The sequence below is a fragment of the Oncorhynchus mykiss genome, chromosome 21 (genome assembly GCF_013265735.2).
Source record: "Oncorhynchus mykiss isolate Arlee chromosome 21, USDA_OmykA_1.1, whole genome shotgun sequence".
Taxonomy (NCBI): Eukaryota; Metazoa; Chordata; class Actinopteri; order Salmoniformes; family Salmonidae; genus Oncorhynchus; species Oncorhynchus mykiss.
The window spans coordinates 46529750-46550523 of NC_048585.1; the positions used below are offsets into that span (position 1 = coordinate 46529750).

Consider the following 20774-nt stretch of genomic DNA (forward strand, 5'->3'; position numbering starts at 1 on the left):
ATGACTCCCCCTTACACCCCGGCACTGCTGCTAACTTACTTTATTGTACTCTCAGAAGACTTGCCTCAACCTGCGCTGTGGCCATACTGCTAACACCATGAGAGTAGAGCGATGCCAAAGTTCTTTGATGAAAGGATTAATGCAGCAGAGCTAAGAGTTTAATATTGCTATTGGCTCTGTTGTAGACAGGCAGATTGCAGCACAAACCAACACACACAATCAACTTTGTGTAAGCAGTGTTATGGCCCTGAAAAGCACTATGTAATGTGGTAACCATGGAGAGCTGATAGTTTGTATGATCTCTTCTCACCTCTCCACTGTTATAGCTGATGTGTGCTGACCTTTCTGGGGCAAAATGGCTCCTGGGCCATGGCATCAACCAGGTTACACATTGGCAGTGGATGAGGTGAGTTGCCTCCATATAATGTCAAGTGTTAAATATTTGAGCACCTGGGAAAGTACTACATCAATTCAATCAATTTGTATTATTATTTTACTTACATAGTGGTTGTTTTTCCTGCGCCATTGTGACCAAGGAAAGAGGTGATGTGATTCTCGTAGAAGTCCACACTAAGTCCATCCACAGCAAGCTTTTTTCCCGTTTTATAGATCTTCACAAGGTTCCTGATTGAGACCCCTGCCTTCATATTGGGTGGTGGCTTTTCCAAATAATCTTTAAAATAAAACACACAAAAAAAGAGATGATCCTGCTTTAGACAAATGTCACGTGTCTTTAAATGCATGTATAGATGGTAAATAATACATTGCATACATGAAATTAGATGTTTATATATATATATATATATATATATATATACACACACACACAGTATATAAATATACTGAACAAAAATATAAATGCAAAATGCAATGATTCAAACGATTTTACTGAGCTACAGCTTGTTTAAGGAAATCAGTCAATTGAAATAAATTCATTAGGACCTATATGGATTTCACATGACTGGGCAGGACCGCACCACCCATTGGGAAGCCAGGCCCAGCCAATCAGAATTTGTTTTTTCCCCATAAAAAGGGCTTTATTACAGACAGAAATTCTCCTCAGTTTCAACTGCTGTCCAAGTGGCTGGTCTCAGACAATCCTGCAGGTGAAGAATCCATATGAGGTCCTAGGCTGTCATGGTTACACGTGGTCTGCGGTTGTGAGGCCGGTTGGACGTACTGCCAAATTCTCTAAAACAACGGTGGCGACGGATTATGGTAGAGAAATGAACATTCAATACTTTGGCAACAGCTCTGTTGGACATTCCTGCAGTCAGCATGACAATTGCATACTCCCTTAAAATTTGAGACAACTGTAGCTTTGTGTTGTGTGACAAAACTGCACATTTTAGAGTGGCCTTTAATTGTCCCAAGCACAATGTGCACCTGTGTAATGATCATAATGTTCAATCAGCTACTTGATATGCCACATCTGTCAGGTGTATGGATTATCTTGGCAAAGGATAAATGTTCACTAACAGGGATGTAAACAAATGTGTGCATGACATTTGAGAGAGATAAGCTTTTTGTGCATATGGAACAATTTGGGGATCTTTTATTTTAGCTCATGAAACATGGGACGTAAACATAATTTCCAAATCATGGTAATTAATATGGAGTTGTTCCCCCTTTGCTGCTATACCAGCCTTCACTCTTTTGGGAAGCTTTTCCACTAGATGTTGGAACATTGCTGCGGGGACCTTCTTCCATTCAGCCTCAAGAGCATTAGTGAGGTTTGGCACTGATGTTGGGCGTTTAGGCCTGGCTCGTAATGACATGTCATTACTAACCTGCATGAATCTGCTCTTATTTTTGCCTAAAAAACACCAAATTTGGCACTATGTTCATTGTTGTTTAACTAGCTAACGTTAGCTGGCTGGCTCATTAGCTAATGTTAGTTGAGTCTCTACTTTTATCCAATGTAAAAAATGTTGTTGCTGCATAAGACCAAATCCAGGTGTTGAGTCACATTTAGCCTATTCCAGAACGCATACTGGTATTTGAATATAGCATGAGAAAAGGGAATCCGGACACAATGTGGACATGGTGGGCACGTTCAAATTTCAGTGTAAACGCATGATGACTCCGGAATTCCACTCCATGATCAGAATACGAAACGGCCTAGACACGGCCAATAAAACTACATTGCACCTCCCTCTACCAAATGTTAATTAGCAGTCATTTACTAACGAGGCTTTGACTTTCCGAGCTCAACCTTGTTTTTCCCCCTGCATTATCTGTCTATTATTATCTAACACAAAATCAAGGTGCCAACAATCAGGAGTCTAAAGTTATAATGAACTAGGCTTATTGAGGTTGCATTCAGTCTGTGATGGGAATGACCTGTGTTAAACCAGACAAATAAATAACTGTTGCGTAATGCCTGAGTGTGGGTGTGTTTGTGTGAATACCACTGGCTACTATACCATTGTATTCCATGGGATCCTTGAACTGACTAGGGTCAGCGTTGGGCACCGCAGACATCCCGCACCAATAGGAGGCCATGAAAGGGAAGGACCACGGCTTGGCTATTCCATACTGGCCTGTTATCAAGAGTGGAGGAACATCATTCACATTTTATTAACAGCTTGAGGGATGACACTTTGCAGTGCATGTTTCCATCCAGCTAGACTGGCACAAATCCCCCTCTTATTTTAATTAGAGAAGATGAGATGAATATATTATGGCAGTCTGCTGGGATATTCGATTTGTTTTCTGGTTATTGACCAACAACAACACATACACGAAGAGTGTATCAATTCTGTGTACTCTGTGGATTCCGTAATTACAATATAACGTACATTTGGTCTATAAAACAGTTTAACCCCCAACGTCAGAGTACTATAGCATCACACGGGTGGAATGTGTTCCATTTATGTACATTATGTTCATGTCAGTGGGACATACGTTACTTATCGACTGCACTTTATCCACTAACTGATGTCATTATGAACAGCACTTGCAGAGCATGGTTTCCATATTAGGACATTCACACCTTAATGGAAGTTGTGTCACAGTCACTTGGAGTTGGAGAGTCCTAATATGGACACCGTACTGTGAGCATTACGTTATAGGGTGACGTGAATCCTGGGAGACGCGGATACAGGGTCAGTTTTTCCCCAAAGACGGTTACGATTGGGGGTGGGGATGCTGATCCTAGATCTGTACCTAGGGGAAACTTCACTCTGGAGTGTGCATTATTGATGGCTTTCTCATGAATGAGTTACCTGGGAAGACGTTCTCGATGTACCACGTGAGCAGCCAGTAGATGAGGGCGTCGATGAGCATCATGATGATGGACACGATGAAACTGTACCGATCTCCCTCAGGATTTTGGGCAATGTTACTCCACTGGATACCGATGCCCTGCTCCTCATACTTGGCGAAGTTCTCACAGCCATACCCGAAGGCCACACACGACAGCAAACTCTGGAAATGGATACAGTTTAGATCTGATTGGTTATTATCCAAGAGTGGATGTCGGGCTTCATGTCAGATCATCATTATCACCTTCAACATTCGTGAGGCAGAGCATGTGAGGAACCTCAAGGCAAAAAAAAGGACTTGTACCAGATATGCAACACTGTCATTGAATTATACACAACATTTAGGAGCACGTGCTCTTTTAGACTGACCAGGTGAATCCAGGTGAAAGCTAACATCCCTTATTGAGGTCATTTGTTAAATCCACTTCAAATCAGTGTAGATGAAGGGGAGGAGACAGGTTAAAGAATGGTGTTTAAGCATTGAGACATGTATTGTATATGTGTGCCATTCAGAGGGTGAATGGGCAAGACAAAATATTTAAGTGCCTTTGAACGGGGTATGGTAGTAGGTGCCAGGCACACTGGTCTGAGTGTGAAGAACTGCAACGCTGCTGAGTTTTTCACGCTCAACCGTTTCCTGTGTGCATCAAGAATGGTCCGCCACCCAAAGGACATCCAGCCAACTTGACACAACAGTCATTTTGGAAGCATTGATGTCAACATGGACCAGCATCCCTGTGGAACGCTTCCGACAACTTGTAGAATCTATGCCCCAACGAATTGAGGCTGTTCTGAGGGCAAAGGGGGGTGAAACTCAATATTAGGAAGGTGTTGTTAATGTTTTGTACCCTCAGTGTATCGTGTGATTTTTCAATTGAGCCTTTGACTAGGATCAGTGCCTACCCTAGCTATGGGAAACCATGGTCGTGTTCAATAGGGCTAATTGTAGAAAAACCTTTTGCAACAGTATCTGTATTCTAATTGGAAACATTCCATCCTATTTTAAAATGCTTCAAAACCATCTTTGATACAGTAGGATATTGCTAGGGAAATGACAAATGGTGCTTTGCCCATGACACATCCTCTGGTACAGCTGATCACTCTCTTCTGCCATATTGCCTGCCAGCTGTTTGGGCATGCTTCATTTACCCCAAGTGTTTAAGCCCAGGCAGATGCCACAAACACTTAATAAAGCCTTGTAGACCAACACATGATGTACAACAGCACCAAAAAAAACATTGTAAATGTTGGCCCTCTTCTGTCGCATCGAACACCCGCCAACTGCCAATGTCTGTAATTGAATGACATTCTGAATGAGTGACAATAGGGGAAGTTAAGACCCTACTGCAACACCCGAGGTCTGACCTGAACGCTGTCCGCAGTCTCTACATGCAAAGCCACTGGCACCCATTCAACTGTCCCCCTGAGTCCGAGCTCGGACACGTTCGACTGCCAAACAATTGGCAGCCAATCATGGTACAAAGGGTGATGCAGGGGAGCAAGTGACCCCTCCCTGACCTTTCAGTGACAGGCTGACAGAGTGACGGTGCAGCTAATCTGACTTTGAGAAGGGCAAAAGCCCCAGAAATAAACAGACCACCCGCTATGAAACACATCAACACGAAAATACAGAGGCCACACATTATTACTGTCCTTGTGATATCACACACACAGCTAATATCTCTGCATAGGCTAATATCTCTGCGTAGGCTAAATCCTCAAATCACAACAGTCATTAATATGAATGCAAATGATTTGCCATTATTAAAATGCATTGTATGAATATGATATCAAAGACAATAGTGGGAGTTGTGTGTGTTTCTCTCTGTGAGTGTGTGTGTGCCTGAAAACGGTGTACTTTATTCTTTGTTGGGTGATGAAAATACATCCCTCTAATAAATAAACTACAGGGATGGACTGGAAGTCAACACGGTCAGAGGAACATTGTTCATGCAAATGAGAGGAGTAGCCCATCCGTCTCAACAGGGGGAGTGGAGGAATGAAATCTCAATGCCAAGGGCAAAACTGCACAAAGTTACTTTGTGCACGGAATACATTAAAAGTCGTGTTTTTTCCGCCCCTCTACATACACAAGATATGACACACACCTAGGAAGAAATAAGGGAGATGCCACAAGGATTATTGGCAACTTTTCCACACAAACACAGGAAGTTGAAAAGGTTTGGCATGGGCCCTCAAATACAGCTGCAACATTGAGAGCATCTTGACTGGCAGCATCACCCAGTATCATCAGCCCAGTACATCACTGGTGCCTGCCATCCAGGACCTCTTTATCAGGCGGTGTGAAAGGAAGGGCCGGAAAATTATTAGACTACAGCCACCCAAGCCATAGACTGTTCTTTATGCTTCCGCACGGCTATCAGTATTGGTGCATCAAGTCTGACACCAACAGGCTCCTGAACAGCTTCTATCCCCAAGACATAAGACAGCTAAATAGCCAACAGAATGGCTACATGAACTATCTGAGGTGACCTTTGTGTTATAGTGTTCCACGTTCTCTACGCACACTCACAGGACTCTACACACTCACGCACACTGACACTCCAACACACACATAACATGCACACACATTTATAGTCACTCTACACACACACACACACACACATACAATCATAATTTACACTGCTGCTACTCTGTTTATCGTATATCCTGATGCTTAGTCACATTACCTCTATACATGCCTACCTCCATCACTCCAGTATGGCTGCACATTGTAAATACTGCACTGGAACTGACCCTGTAAAAAGCTTCTTACTTTCTTGTTTTTTCTTGTTTTTGTTCTCCCTTATGTTATTTTTAGTGCTACTGTACATTTATATTGATTACTGCATTGCTGGGTTGGAGCTTGCAAGAAAGGCATTTCACTGTAATTGTGCACAAAACATTAAAACTTGAAAGTGAACATAATAAAAAACCCTGAAAACACTTTTCAGAGAGAAGATCAGTGTCGTTGAGTTGGCATTACTTGTTTGAATGTGTTTAAAGGAAATGTATACTGGCGTGTATACTGGCGTGAAAAGATAAACACAGAACATTGTCAGGTGCCAGGGTAGGCTATTTTTTGAGGCCGCGGCTAAATATTTCAATTTTCAGAAACAAGGAATCACGGTTCTACTTTAAAGTCTCGAAAGATGTGTCTCCGCGGCAATGAAGATTACGAACGGCTGTGTCTTTGTCTCTGCAGAACAGACAGCTCCATGACAAATGATCCTACACAGAGCAGAAAGGTCACTCAGAAAGGCTACAATAAAAGTTGAGCATGTATGTGTTATTTATCTTTTCATTACAAAACTTCCCCATGGGTTTATTCGGTCTCAGTTATCCTCTTTCTCAAGTATGTGCATTATAAAGACTTGAGTTACACAGTATGAGTGAGTGCTCGTAGGGGTGACTGGGGTTTGTTGTAACAGTGCTTATTACCAGTGGTGTGGACATGAGTCACATGTCTTGGACTTGAGTCTAACTCCAGACTTGAGATTGGACTTGATATCAGTCACCGGCTTCATCAATCAAGTGCATCGATGGTGTAGTCCCCACAGTGACCGTATGTACATATCCTAACCAGAAGTCATGGATTACAGGCAACATCCACACTGAGCTAAAAGGAAGAGCTGCCACTTTCATGGAGCAGGAGCATGTGGCAGGGCTTGCAAACTATTACGGGCTACAAAAGGGAAGCTCAACCGCGGGCTGCCCAGTGACACAAGCCTACCAGACGAGCTAAATGACTTCTATAAGCGCTTTGAGGAAAGCAACACTGAAGCATGCATGAGAGCACCAGCTGTTCCAGACGACTGTCTGATCATGCTCGCCATAGCCGATGTGAGCAAGACCTTTAAACAAGTCAACATTCACAAAGCCGCGGGGCCAGACAGATTACCAGGATGTGTACTCAAAGCATGCGTGGACCAACTGGCAAGTGTCTTCAATTACATTTTTAACCTCTCCGTGACCGAGTCTGTAATAACCACGTTTCAAACAGACCACCATAGTCCTTGTGCCCAGGAAAGCGAAGGTAACCTCCCTAAATGATTACTGCCCCATAGCACTCATCGGTAGCCATGAAGTGCTTTGAAAGGCTGGTCATGGCTCACATCAATAGAATCCTCCCGGATACCCTAGACCCACTCCAATTCGCATACTGCCCTACCAGATCCACAGATGACGCAATCTCAATCACACTCCACACGGCCCTTTCCCTCCTGAACAAAAGGAACACCTATGTGAAAATGCTGTTTATTGACAACAGCTCAGCATTCAACACCATAGTGCCCACAAAGCTCATCACAAAGCTAAGGACCCTGGGACTGGGCATCTCCCTCTGCAACTGAATCATGGACTTGCTGATGGGCCACCCCCAGGTGGTAAGGGTAGGCAAGAACACATCTGCCACACTGATCCTCAACACTGGGGCCCCTCATGGGTGCGTGCTTAGTCCCCTCCTGTACTCCCTGTTCACCCACGACTGCGTGGCCAAGCATGACTCCAACACCATCATTAAGTTGGTTGACGACAGTGGTAGGCCTGATCACCGACAACGATGAGACAGTCTATAGGGAGGAGGTCAGAGACCTGGCAGTGTGGTGCCAGGACTACAACCTCTCGCTCAATGTGAGCAAGACAAAGGAGCTCGTGGACTATAGGAAAAGGAGGGCCGAACAGGCCTCCATTAACATTATAGGGGCTGAAGTGGAGCGAGTGTTATGGTATGGCAACTGCTCGGCATCTGTCCAAAAAGGCGCTACAGAGGGTAATGCGTACACCCAATACATCACTGGGGACAAGCTTCCTGACATCCAGGACCTATATACTAGGCGGTATTAGAGGAAGGCCCAAAAAATTGTCAAAGACTCCAGTCACCCAAGTCATAGATTGTTCTCTCGCCTACCTCACAGCAATCGGTACCGGAGTGCCAAATCTAGGACCAAAAGGCTCCTTAACAGCTTCTACCCCCAAGCCATATGATTGCTGAACAATTAATCAAATTGCCTCTCAAACTATTTACATTGACCGCCATCCTGCTTTGTTTTTACACTGCTGCTACTCGCTGTTTATTATCTATGCATAGTCACTTTACCAATTATCTCGACTAACCTGTACCCCCGCACATTGACTTGGTACTGGTGTCCCCTGTATATAGCCTCATTCTTCTTAAGTAATTTTCCTGTGTTACTTTTTTGATATATAATTTTTTTAAACTTTCGTTTATTCAGTAAATATTTATTTTACTGCATTCTTGAACTGTTGGTTAAGGGCTTGTAAGTAAGCATTTCACTGTAAGGTCTACACACGTTGTATTCAATGCATGTGACAAATACAATTTGATTTGATTTGTAGGCTATATGTACGAAAGAAAAACCACTAAATTGGTGTCCCGGTCGCGGCCGGCTATGACACGTGACGCCTCAAGCACGGTGATGCAGTGCCTTAGAACACAGCGCTACTCGGGAGGCAGTTTTAGAGATTTATAACAGTTAAATTGTTGTATTCTTGTTTCTCCTCGTTGTTAGTTAGTAAACTTAGCTAGCAGCTAACATGCTGGATGGCCAATAATACAATTTTGAAATGCATCCACAGTCATAATCATAACCAATGTCAACCTTCGTCAATTGTGTTACATAGCAAGCTAGTAGAAGTATTTACATTTGCTGTTGTTACACTTTTGCCAAAAAGTTACATAACAATTTAGCATGTGCCAGGCTAACTAGCTAGCCAATTCCAGTTATGTGCTAACATTTGCTGGTAAACCTAGCTTTAGGTGGCTGGTTGTAACATTACAGCTTGCTGTTTAGTAGCCATATCTACGACTAAAAAGAGAAGAGGTAGGGCCTCCCGAGTGGTGTAGTGATCTAAGGCACTGCATCACCTTTATTTAACCAGGTAGGCTAGTTGAGAACAAATTCTCATTTACAACTGTGACTTGGCCAAGATAAAGCAAAGCAGTGCGACACAAACAACAACACAGAGTTACACATGGAATAAACAAACATACTGTCAATAATACAAATGAGAAAATCTATATACAGTGTGTGCAAATGAGGTAGGATAAGGGGGGTGAGGCAATAAATAGGCCATAGTAGCGAAATTATTACAGTATGGCAAATTAAACACTGGGGTGATAGATGTGCAGAAGATGAGTGTGCAAGTAACGATACTTATGTTATGTTATGTTTACGAGGACACACTACTGTCGACCTTCACCTTTCCCGAGTCTGTACGGGAGTTGCAGCAATGGGACAGGACTGTAACTACCAATTGGATACCATGAAAAGGGGATAATAAATAAAAAGAGAAGAGATTTTACAATCGAGATACAATTGATCTCCGATTGTAAAACCTCTTCTATTTTTAGTCATAGATATGGCTACCTGTAATTGTTTAGCTAACTTAGCTAGCTACCTAAGTTAGCAAACAGAAAAATAATTAGATTTCCCCCTACTGTAACACTGTAGTATAATCGCCAGCAATACATAAAATGGGTCTCAGTAGATCAACTAAAGTTAGGTAGCTAGCTAGGTGGCTTGCAGGAAAAATAACGAACTTAGCTAGCCACCATATTTGTCATATGGTGCTTTAGCTGAGTTTCTAGCTAAATCCAACTCTTTGTTTAGAATCCTCTTCGCTATATTTCAGTTGAATAATATATGGTTGAATGTCACCATGTAGCTATGCTCCATCTTTGAATCACGCCATTCTGGTCTGGGCAGTTCTTTCAGTTTTTCCCAAAGGATTATGTTTTTAGTATCCGCCTCCCTTTCAAAAAAGTCTGCCTTGAGGGAGGAACACGGCCAGAGTTCGCACCACCCCAGAGTTGTAGTCTTTCAGAGACTGGAAAAATGTGTCAACTTGTATATTTAGCAATGAATCCACTGATAGAGCCATTGGATGTCTTCAGCGATGTACCTATCAAACAAGGACAACTATATCTAAACGCACAAAAATGTATAGTGCAATGAGTATCACATCGAGCCTTTGGAAAATGCAACAAAGCAGCACTACATTTATTTTCAGATCTCGCCCCCTCCATCAATAGACCGAAAGCCGTCTGCTTTGAATGTTGCGAGTTCATGCGGGAAGCACATGTAATAGCAGTAATTCTGCCCCCCAAAAAATAAATACAGCTCAAGGGATCATTTTTAAGAGTTGTTTGGCAAGGATACAGTGCCTTGCAAAAGTATTCATCCCCTTGGCATTTTTCCTATTTTGTTGCCTTACAACCTGGAATTAAAATAGATTTTTTGGGAGGGTTGTATCATTTGATTTACACAACATGCCTACTAAATACAAAATATGTTTAATTGTGAAACAAACACGAAATAAGACAAAAAAACAGAAAACTTGAGCGTGCATAACTATTCACCCCCCCAAAGTCAATACTTTCTAGAGCCTTCTTTTGCAGCAATTACAGCTCCAAGTCTCCTGGGATATGCCTCTATAAGCGTGGCATATCTACCCACTGGGATGTTTGCCCATTCGTCAAGGCAAAACTGCTCCAGCTCCTTCAAGTTGGATGGGTTCCTTCTGGTGTACAGCAATCTTTAAGTCATACCACAGATTCTCAATTGGATTGAGGTCTGGGCTTTGACTAGGCCATTCCAAGACATTTAAATGTTTCCCCTTAAACCACTCGAGTGTTGCTTTAGCGGTGTGCTTAGGGTCATTGTCCTGCTGGAAGGTGAACCTCCGTCCCAGTCTCAAATCTCTGGAAGACTGAAATAAGTTTCCCCAAAAAATGTCCCTGTTTTTAGCGCCATCGATCATTCCTTAAATTCTGACCAGTTTTCCAGTCCCTGCTGATGAAAAACATCCCCACAGCATGATGCTGCCACCACCATGGTTTACTTTGGGGATGATGTGCTCTGGGTGATGAGAAGTGTTGGGTTTGTGCCAGACATAGTGCTTTCCTTGATGGCCAAAATGCTACATTTTTGTCTCATCTGACCAGATTACCTTCTTCCATATGTTTGGGTAGTCTCCCACATGCCTTTAGGTGAACACCAAACGTGTTTGCTTATTTTTTTCTTTAAGCAATGGCTTTTTTTCTGGCCACTCTTCCGTAAAGCCCTCCTTTCCTGATCCGTGAGTTTTGGTGGGCGGCGCTCGCTCTCCATATTCTTTCCATTTTTTAATACTGGATTTAATGGTGCTCCGTGGGATGTTCAACGTTTCTGATACTTTTAATAACCCAAACCTGATCTGTACTTCTCCACAACTTTGTCCCTGACCTGTTTGGAGAGCTCCTTGCTCTTCATGGTGCCGCTTGCTTGGTGGTGCCCCTTGCTTTATGGTGTTGAAGACTCTAGGGCCTTTCAGAACAGGTGTGTATATATACTGAGATCATGTGACAGATCATGTGACACTTAGATTGCACACAGGTGGACTTTAATTAATTATGTGACTTCTGAAGGTAATTGTTTGCACCAGATCTTATTTAGGGGCTTCATAGCAAAGGAGGTGAATACATATGCTCGCATCACTTTTCCGTTTAAATGTTTTTGAAACAAGTAATTTTTTAAATTTCACTTCACCAATTTAGACTATTTTGTGTATGTCCATTACATGAAATCCAAATAAAAATCAATTTAAATTACAGGTTGTAATTCAACAAAATCTGAAAAACATCAAGGGGGGTGAATACTCTTGCAAGGCACTGTACGTGATTTGGAAATGACATAATCTGCTATTTCTGATACTATATAGATCTCAAAACAGATCACCCTCTGGTGGCTCTGGAGGAGAATTTGCAAAAGTCACTTTTTGTCACTGAGTTTCGTATCCCTGCCTCTGTATATATTCCAGCCTCTGCTGTTCTTCATATACAATGTAACAATTGATAATATTCTCTCCCTTCAGACTATTGTCAGTTTAATCTTGTCTTTAGACTAACTTTATAACTTTAAAAATGGCAAAGTCATTCAAAAAAATACATTCGTTTTGAGTCAATAATGATTACATTTGTGGCTGCCTAGCCTAGCATAGCCTACTATCTCCTGGTCACTGAGTCTATCCTATCCTAGCCTACTATCTCCTGGTCGCCTAGGCTAGCCTACTATCAGTGAGAGGTTGCCAAGCCTATTGTCATTATTACTATTATATCAGCACATTATGTTCCAGTCTCATAATCAATTAATTATAGGCCTCTAGTTTATTATGTGTAGGTATACATTTTTGCTGGCCATGCCATAAACATATTCCTGCTTACACCACTGGACTCAACCCATTCTACTTGGGACTTGGACTTTTGTGACTTGAGACTTGCTTGTGACTCAAATAATAGTGACTTGGTCCCACCTCTGCTTATCACTTCCAATCTAGAGGGTGCTGTGTGAAAATTTTAAGATTAAAATGTGTGAATTCTTTGAAAATTACTCATCTACCTGGTCAATTCATGTCAGCAATGCAAAACATTGAGGTGAGGGGAATGTGTTTTCTTTATTTAAATGTTTGAATTATGGGAGTGTACATGAAAAATGTGGTTTGTTGAATAGAGGAAATGGGGAGCTGCATCCCAAACCTATTTCTGATTTGCTAAGTCAAGCCATGTTGTAAGTAAAATTGGGAGGCAATTAGCATTGGGGGTTGGTTGGGGATGGTTATCACATGGAATGTGGGGTTGGTTGTCACTATCAACTCCATTATAACCACATTGATCAGAGCCAGAATACAATACATCTCAAGCTCTTTTGTGCTGTTGTTGCTATAGAGACCTCCCTTCCCAGTAAACACAAACTCCTTTGGGAATGTGTAGTGTGTTGGGAATATGTAGTGTGGAGACGTTGGTCCAAAGTCTAAACCGCATCATGTACTGTATATATCCAATGGGCAGTGGTATCTGTGCTATGTGGGTTTGTTGCCTCCCTCTCTCACACACATGTTTCTGTCCCACACCCACACGTGTACATATGAATGTGCAAACACATGCATACACATGCATAAAATGCTAAAGTTTAGACATTGTTCGATCAAAGAAATGCTATTTCTAAGACTGTGCTATATTGCTTAATTTCCTGTTACAAAAGGAATAAGCTGCCAGCAAACATTGTGACAACCAACCCCATACTGTGTGACACAACCAACCCTGTGATGGGGCTGGTTGTCACAGGTGCACAGAGTGGACGAAGATATGACGATAAAAAGGGTCCCTATTTCAACCCAAGACCTTGGTCTTTCTATTAATGTTGAAAGGAGTCTTGTGAGATATACTGGTGCTGAGAAATAACACACAAGAGTAAAACGTGTAACAACCAACCCCGGTCTCCCCTACTTCTGACAGAGAGCAGTCAGAAAATGAAAAGTAATATCACCGTGTGAACTAAACCTTAAAAGCTCAATAACTGCACCATATAGGAAATGAAACAACATGACTCAATGTTATTATTATTATTATTATTGTTGTCAGAGGAAATCTCCGACTTTCAGATCACAGAAAAAAGTATCGCAAATTGATTTTGTATACAGTAAGGGCTAAGGGCAATGTGCTACACCGCAAAACACGCAAACTTAATGGGGAAAGTTGGGAGAGATCAATAAATAATTGGATCAAATGGCAAATACAATAACAACAGGGGGTTATTGAAGTTAACAATATAGTTCTGGTGATACATTGGCAGAGTTAAAAGGTTGAGAGAAGAATGGTTACAAGGCACATAGGAATATCATTAATAGAGCACCACAGTGGTGTCATATACCCATAAAACCTAGCGGTCAAACAGGGAAAAAGTTCCAATCGTTTCTCCACCATTCATTTTCCAATAGGGGATTTTATAAACACTTAAAATAAGGGCTGTTTCGTATAAGCTTACGCTGGCTTTTATCAATATATTTGGCTCAATTTACTCTCAAATTCAAAAAGGTTTATTGGAATCAAAGTAGACATCATGCAAGACTACAAATCCCTGCAAGCTCCTGCACGTCATCTCTAGCTGACACCTTTGCTAACAGGTATTGTGTCAATTTAAAAAACTTGCACAAGACAGTTCACAGAATTGTCTATTTAAAGAAATGTTGCCAATTTATTAATTACTACATTTAGCTAATAATATATAGTTAGTCCAGAGATTATTACCTTTGCCTAAATTCAGCAATCTCATCAAGATCATCATGGCAAAATTAGCATTTCATTTTGGCGGGGTAAATACAGGTGAATATATTGCTAAAAGTCACCTTGTCCTAGAGAGATTTACACGGTTATCATTACGTCATGCCAGGGTAAGCCTACACGAAACACAGCCCTCATTTTAAGTGTTTCTCAAATCCCCTATGGGTAAATGTAAAAAACGATTGGAACCATTTCCCTGTTTTCCAGCTAGATTTTATGGGTATTACACTGCCTTGTAAAAGTATTCAGTGAAATAAAAACAGAAAAGTGGTGCGTGCATATGTATTCACACCCTTTGCTATGAAGCCACTAAATAAGATTTGGTGGAACCAATTACCTTCAGAAGACAATAAGTAGTTCTATAAAGTCCACCTGTGTGCAATCTAAGTGCCTGTGTGCAATCTAAGCAAGGGGCACCACCAAGCAAGTGGTACCAGTGAAGCATAGTGGTGACTGCATCATGCTGTGGGGATGTTTTTCATCAGCAGGGACTGGGAAACTGTTCAGAATTTAAGTGTGGGTGGGTTTGCGCCAGACATAGTGTTTTCCTTGATGGCCAAAAAGCTCAATTTTAGTCTGAATGATGGATGGCGCTAAATACAGGCAAATTCTTGAGGGAAACCTGTTTCAGTCTTCCAGAGTTTTGAGACAGGGACGGAGGTTCGCCTTCCAGCAGGTCAATGACCCTAAGCATACTGCTAAAGCAACACTTGAGTGGTTTAAGGGGAAACATTTAAATGTCTTGGAATGGCCTAGTCAAAGCCCAGACCTCAATCCAATTCTCTTGGTCAAAGTACAACCTTCCTCTCTCTTCAACACCATTACAAAATCACTTACTTAGTCTTCAATACAGTTCCAAATCCAAACCCTAATAAACACCCACTGGGTCTCTGCTGTCCATTATGGACTTGTGGTGGAAGTAACAGTACACAAGAGTAGTTCCATAGGTCCACTCACCACAGCGATTTTGACCTGGAACCCCAAGACGTCCCTCCAGGCATAGCAGAGGAGGTGCGGAAGGTAGAGGACGAAGTAGATGAGGCCCCCGCACGCTGCCGCCAGGTTGGCCTTGGAGAAGAACACGCTGATAAAGAAACACTCCATGATGGTGGCCACGCAGAAGACCAGCATGAAAACGAAGATCACAGAGGGGTCGCTGTACTGCAGCACCTTCCCATACTGCACCGGGAAAGGGTCAGGATGAAAGTGATAATAAAAGGGGAAAGAAGGGGGAAGATACAACACTGTGATCTTGTTCGAAATACATCTTCCTTCCTCGTTTTCATTAGTTAATCACAGATCTGCAAGTGATGGGTGATAGGTGAAAGCAAGGCTGTTGTAGTTTGAGGGTTCTTTAAATAGTGGATAGATGACTACGGATAAACAATGGATATATACAGATTACTATTTTGCAGGTTTAATGACAAATTTACCATATCTACAGCCATGCGTAAACTAAACTACTTCCTGTTCCAACAATTAACAAACATCTGACCAATCAGCATAAATCAAAGCAGTTGTTAGGTAGATAAGCAATTACCATTGCAATTCCAAACAGCTGATTCACCATATTTTTAGAACTACACAACCATGATTTAGAAAACAATAATATATCCTATAAAATAATCCTACATGATCATGGATTTACTTTCACTAATACAAACATTTTACATATTTGATTACTTCAAGGAAGAAAGGAAGGATGTATTTCTTTAAGTATTCCAGTGGTAGCCGCTAAACTACCCAAGTTATCACTTTGGGAGTATTGATTGCCGATGGATGTTCGAGGCATAACCATTTCTTGCGTCTAGCAGCTCAGGCAAGAGAAGGCTATCTTACAATGAACAAGCTTCACAGACAAAAGCAGATTGATTGCGACTGATTGTGGTGATTAACTTATTATTTGTGAAGACAGCACAAAGCGGCACAGAAATAAAGCTTTTGATTAAAATGACTCATTGTTAATGATTTGACAAGCTGTAGGCAGAGTTACTCACCAGGTGTTGATAGCGTCTTATCAAGACTACTCCTAAAAATGTATCACTTATTGTACTTCTAACACAGCTTCAAAATATGATTTATCATCATGTTGATGTAAAGTGTCATGACGTTGGCCTGGGGGTAGGTTTATGACAGTCATAAATACCTCTTCCCCCTTTTTCCTCTCTCTAACCTACTGATGTTACATTTGCAAACCCCTTGGTTAACATAGATATTTTGGGAACATCAGAATGTGGGGGGAAATGAACTATATTCTGGTAATCCGACCAATTGAACATATGCGGTGGTACTTAATGAATATGATGTCAGTTCGGTTGTCGTCTGAGACATTCTCATCAATGATAATTTGAAATAACCTCTACAGTGGAAAGTCTACACATCAGAGTTATCGGATTCACATGGAATTGTTCAATTTAAATGTTTGAATATAAAATTATTGGTGAGGAGATGAAATGTAATTTTAGCTTCCAAATGAGAGATTTGGGTTTTCATAAGGTTAGGGCTCTGCTCAATCAGTGGTCCGCCCCTGTGAAGGGACATGGGTTATAAAACTTTTCAAACACGCCCTCCTCTCCCTTCCTATATAAAGCCTTGATGACAATATAACCTCCTGTTCCGAGGATGTGAGGACGACGGTCTGATGTCAGAATGGCTCAGATAATAACTACAGAACGAAGCCAACATCTGCGTGAGCTTTGGTTGCGAATAGTATAAACTTTGACCTCTTATCCACTACAGAAGGGATACCTAGCCATTGAGTTGGCAACCGCAGCTGCAAAAGAAGGTTAGGAAGGAACAGACAAAGTATCCCGTCTATCACACAACGACGTTACTATAACGTATCCAATTGACAACCAGAGACATTCTTCAAAGGACAAAGGACTCGGTTTGGCAACACGGCCTTCCATCTAAACCAACCTACCGAAGCGCAGCTCAGAGTAAATATTTATTGCATTTTCCTTTTCCAAATGGGCGGTAATTTAGAATGCATAAGATACTGTATTTACGATAGCACAGCTTCTACCTTTGTCCCTCAGTCTTCCCGCTCTTTCACTCAAACCCAGCCCTTTTCTTTTGTGTAACCAGCTGTCATATCTGTTCCGCCCACTAGGGACGTTTTCCTTTATGACGTAATTTGTAATCAAGGTATAATTCATTATTTGTACATGTAATTCTGTATGATTAGTTAGGTATTTAGTAAATAAATAATTAAACCCAATTTTGTATTGCTGATTCAACTTGTTAGCCAGGGTTCGTGAAGATAACCAAGAATTTACAACTTTCAGATGAGACTGAATTAAGCTGATGATTAATATTGACTGCTATTGATGTAAAATATTACTAGTTCTTTAAGAGTTTATTCGGAAGATAACAGCTCTATAAATATTATTTTGTGGTGCCCTGACTTTCTAGTTAATTATATTTACATGATTAGTATTATCCGGCATAGCCAAAGACACGACAAAAGGATGGTCAGTCCTTGCATCCATAAATCTGTCTATGCAAGTGCTTACACCCCTGCCCGATCTCAACAGCAATCCATTTGGTGGAGCTGCCATTTTGTTGTTTTTCTGTAGGAGTGAGCCTTTATTTGTTAGTCTATGGTTATTTGTAATATAATCCCTATAGTGGCGTAACACTGCTTATCAGCATTACAAGGAAATAATTTCCCAGTCTTGGAGGTTTGTGCTCCAGGGCAACTCAAGTCTTTGATTAAACTCTCCTCCTCGCTACCATTTTGATTGAACAAACCCAAACCCACTGAATACTGTCATTAGGAGTAATGCTACACCACTTTTTTTATTACAAGCAGTGGTATGCGAGCTGATAGACTCATCCAAATGTGTCTAAAATGTTACAACACTAGGCCCAGGTCTGCTGTTTGGTATTACTTCTAATTATAGTTTATTACAGGCTTATTACATGCTTATTATAATACAAGTATCACTTTCCTCTCGTCAAGTCATTGACAGCCTAAGCCCACAGTTGATGCCCACAGCCCTCCAAGAACTGGTGAATGTCTGGAATTAGTGGTGAATCACCTTGAGGATGAGGGTGAGGAGGAGAGCACTGACAGCCAGCGGCAGCATGCTGGACACGGCCCAGCTCAGCCAGTAGGTGGAGCTCCTCAGCCCCATCATCCTCACTGTCTCCTTCAGACGCGCCTCCTTCTCCATAACGATGCCCTTCACGATCATTGCCACCGAGTAGATCCAGGCCAGGGTCATGTACAGGGGCAGAGAGCGTGCCAGCGAGCGGAGGAACCTAATAGGGGGAGGGGTCAGATGGGAGAGGAAGAAAGTGGGGGCAGAGGGTACATGGCCCAGTCACATCCGGATGCTGATTGATATTTTCTACTGAGCTATGGTTGTGGCAAAATCCCAATGAGTGTATGATGTACCTACAGTCGTAACTTGATTTCTAGCAACAAACTTGTTAGATACAATTAGATTTACAGCAAATTTACTTGATATGGCGTATTCAAGTGGCCTGAGATATGGATTTCCAACTTTTTGATCGCATTCATTTTCTGCAAAGTAACTCTGTTACCTTGGCAGCAGTTATTTATTCATTGTTTTTTAACCCTTATTTTACCAGGTAAGTTGACTGAAAACACATTCGTATTTACATTGTCATGACTCTCATGGGTGAGGATCAAAGGCCTCACATCAGCTTGGTAAATAGCTGACAACTACCAAACTCTCTTACCCACAAAAGAGGGAAATGGGGGGTGGGCCAGTTTTGACACATTAACACTCGGTTGTAAATTAGGCAGGAGGGGATTCTCACCCCTTCCTCCTCAGTATTGGGAAGTAACTATCCCTTTTTTACGGAAGGTTTTGCTGCCCCAAAACTTCAACATCCATCAATGAACACTGGGACAATATATTTCATAGTCCGAATTAGGAAAATATCAAGGATGAAGACAATATTTTTGTGATGATAGGATTGTGATTTTAGTTATCTAACAAGATCATAGTAGTGATGATACCTTGCCTCGTAACTAGCCACGCCCGAGGGAGCTCAGACAACGTGTCAGTATGACGGAAACGCTCCTTTATAGCCGAGGGTATAAAAGATTGGGTTAAGAATTAACATACCAGACTAGACCACTGCAGCTGGGTCTAGATTGGTCACAACCCTGAAAATTAACACAAGGTTGAAGAAGACAAAGGAGCCTCTAACAATCAATGCTACAGTTGAGTAGCTGTTCTAAGTACTGTATCTAAGAAAGTGAATTTAAGTAGGACCATCTGGTTATTCTCTTCAAATCATGGTCACCTACACTGCTCTCATCACCGCTCTGGGGATCATTGACACAGCTGATTAGCTGTCCTCAGAAGACCGCTCTTCCAGAACGAGTGAAAGTAAACACAGACAACTGTGGACAATCAGAGCCTTACACCTGAGAATGAAGGAGAAGGCCCATCCGAAGGAGAAGGCCCAATCGAACCCTTTCACGAAGGCCTAGGTCCAACAGAGATACACGACGAAGACCATCAACACAAAAATAGATGCATTACTTATTTTCCAAAAGGGTGTCAGTTCGGGGCAAGGTATTAGGATTACTGTGAGCGTAGTTCCCAAATGTGTACAGGTGTTGTCTCTCTTTCTCTCTCGCTTTCTCTCTCTCTCTTTAACTCTTTAAGTCATATTGTGTTAGTCCGCTAGGGACCTGTTTTCATCGTATTTAGTTTCTAATCAATAACCTATACCGTGTGTGTCTATCTTATGTTATCATTTAGTTTGCTAGTAAATAAATAATCAAATACATTTGTGTAGTACGGAATGATCAGTAAGACTCGGGTTGTGCAGATTCAAGAGGTCTGCGACGTTCAGAATGAGACTGATACGAGGTAATGATTAATAAGTGACCGTTATCACTATATATATTCTTTAGTTTAATTCTGGAGATGGTAACTCGTTAAACAACTTCTCCCGTGGTGCCCCAACATCCTAATGAGTTAATTGTTACATTATTAATTTAATCTAGTAACAATTAAGCATAGTAGGTAATTATTCGATAAATTACATCACATTAATGAGAGTCACGTCACGACAATATCAACAACCTTGGGAATAGTTACAGGGGAGACAATTGTGTAGTATGGAATGATCCGTAAGACTCGGGTTGTGCAGATTCAAGAAGTCTGCGACGTTCAGAATGAGAATGATATGAGGTAATGATTAATAAGTGACCATTATCACTTGGGGCGGCAGGGTAGCCTAGTGGTTAGAGCGTTGGACTAGTAACCGGAAGGTTGCAAGTTCAAACCCCCAAGCTGACAAGGTACAAATCTGTCGTTCTACCCCTGAACAGGCAGTTCCTAGGCCATCATTGAAAATAAGAATTCATTCTTAACTGACTTGCCTAGTTAATTAAAGGT

The 20774-nt window shown here is 41.6% G+C and overlaps 1 protein-coding gene across 1 annotated transcript in view; it reads right to left on the reverse strand.

Moving 5' to 3' along the window:
• Positions 1-20774, reverse strand: part of LOC110500599 (phospholipid-transporting ATPase ABCA1) — a 223800-nt gene that overhangs the window by 172041 nt on the left and 30985 nt on the right. The window contains exons 7-11 of the mRNA XM_036956518.1: positions 18429-18651; positions 15343-15564; positions 3228-3429; positions 2427-2543; positions 502-673 (exon numbers count right to left, since the gene is read on the reverse strand). Coding sequence (XP_036812413.1) covers positions 502-673; positions 2427-2543; positions 3228-3429; positions 15343-15564; positions 18429-18651 — 936 coding nt within the window. The remainder of the gene's footprint in view (positions 1-501; positions 674-2426; positions 2544-3227; positions 3430-15342; positions 15565-18428; positions 18652-20774) is intronic.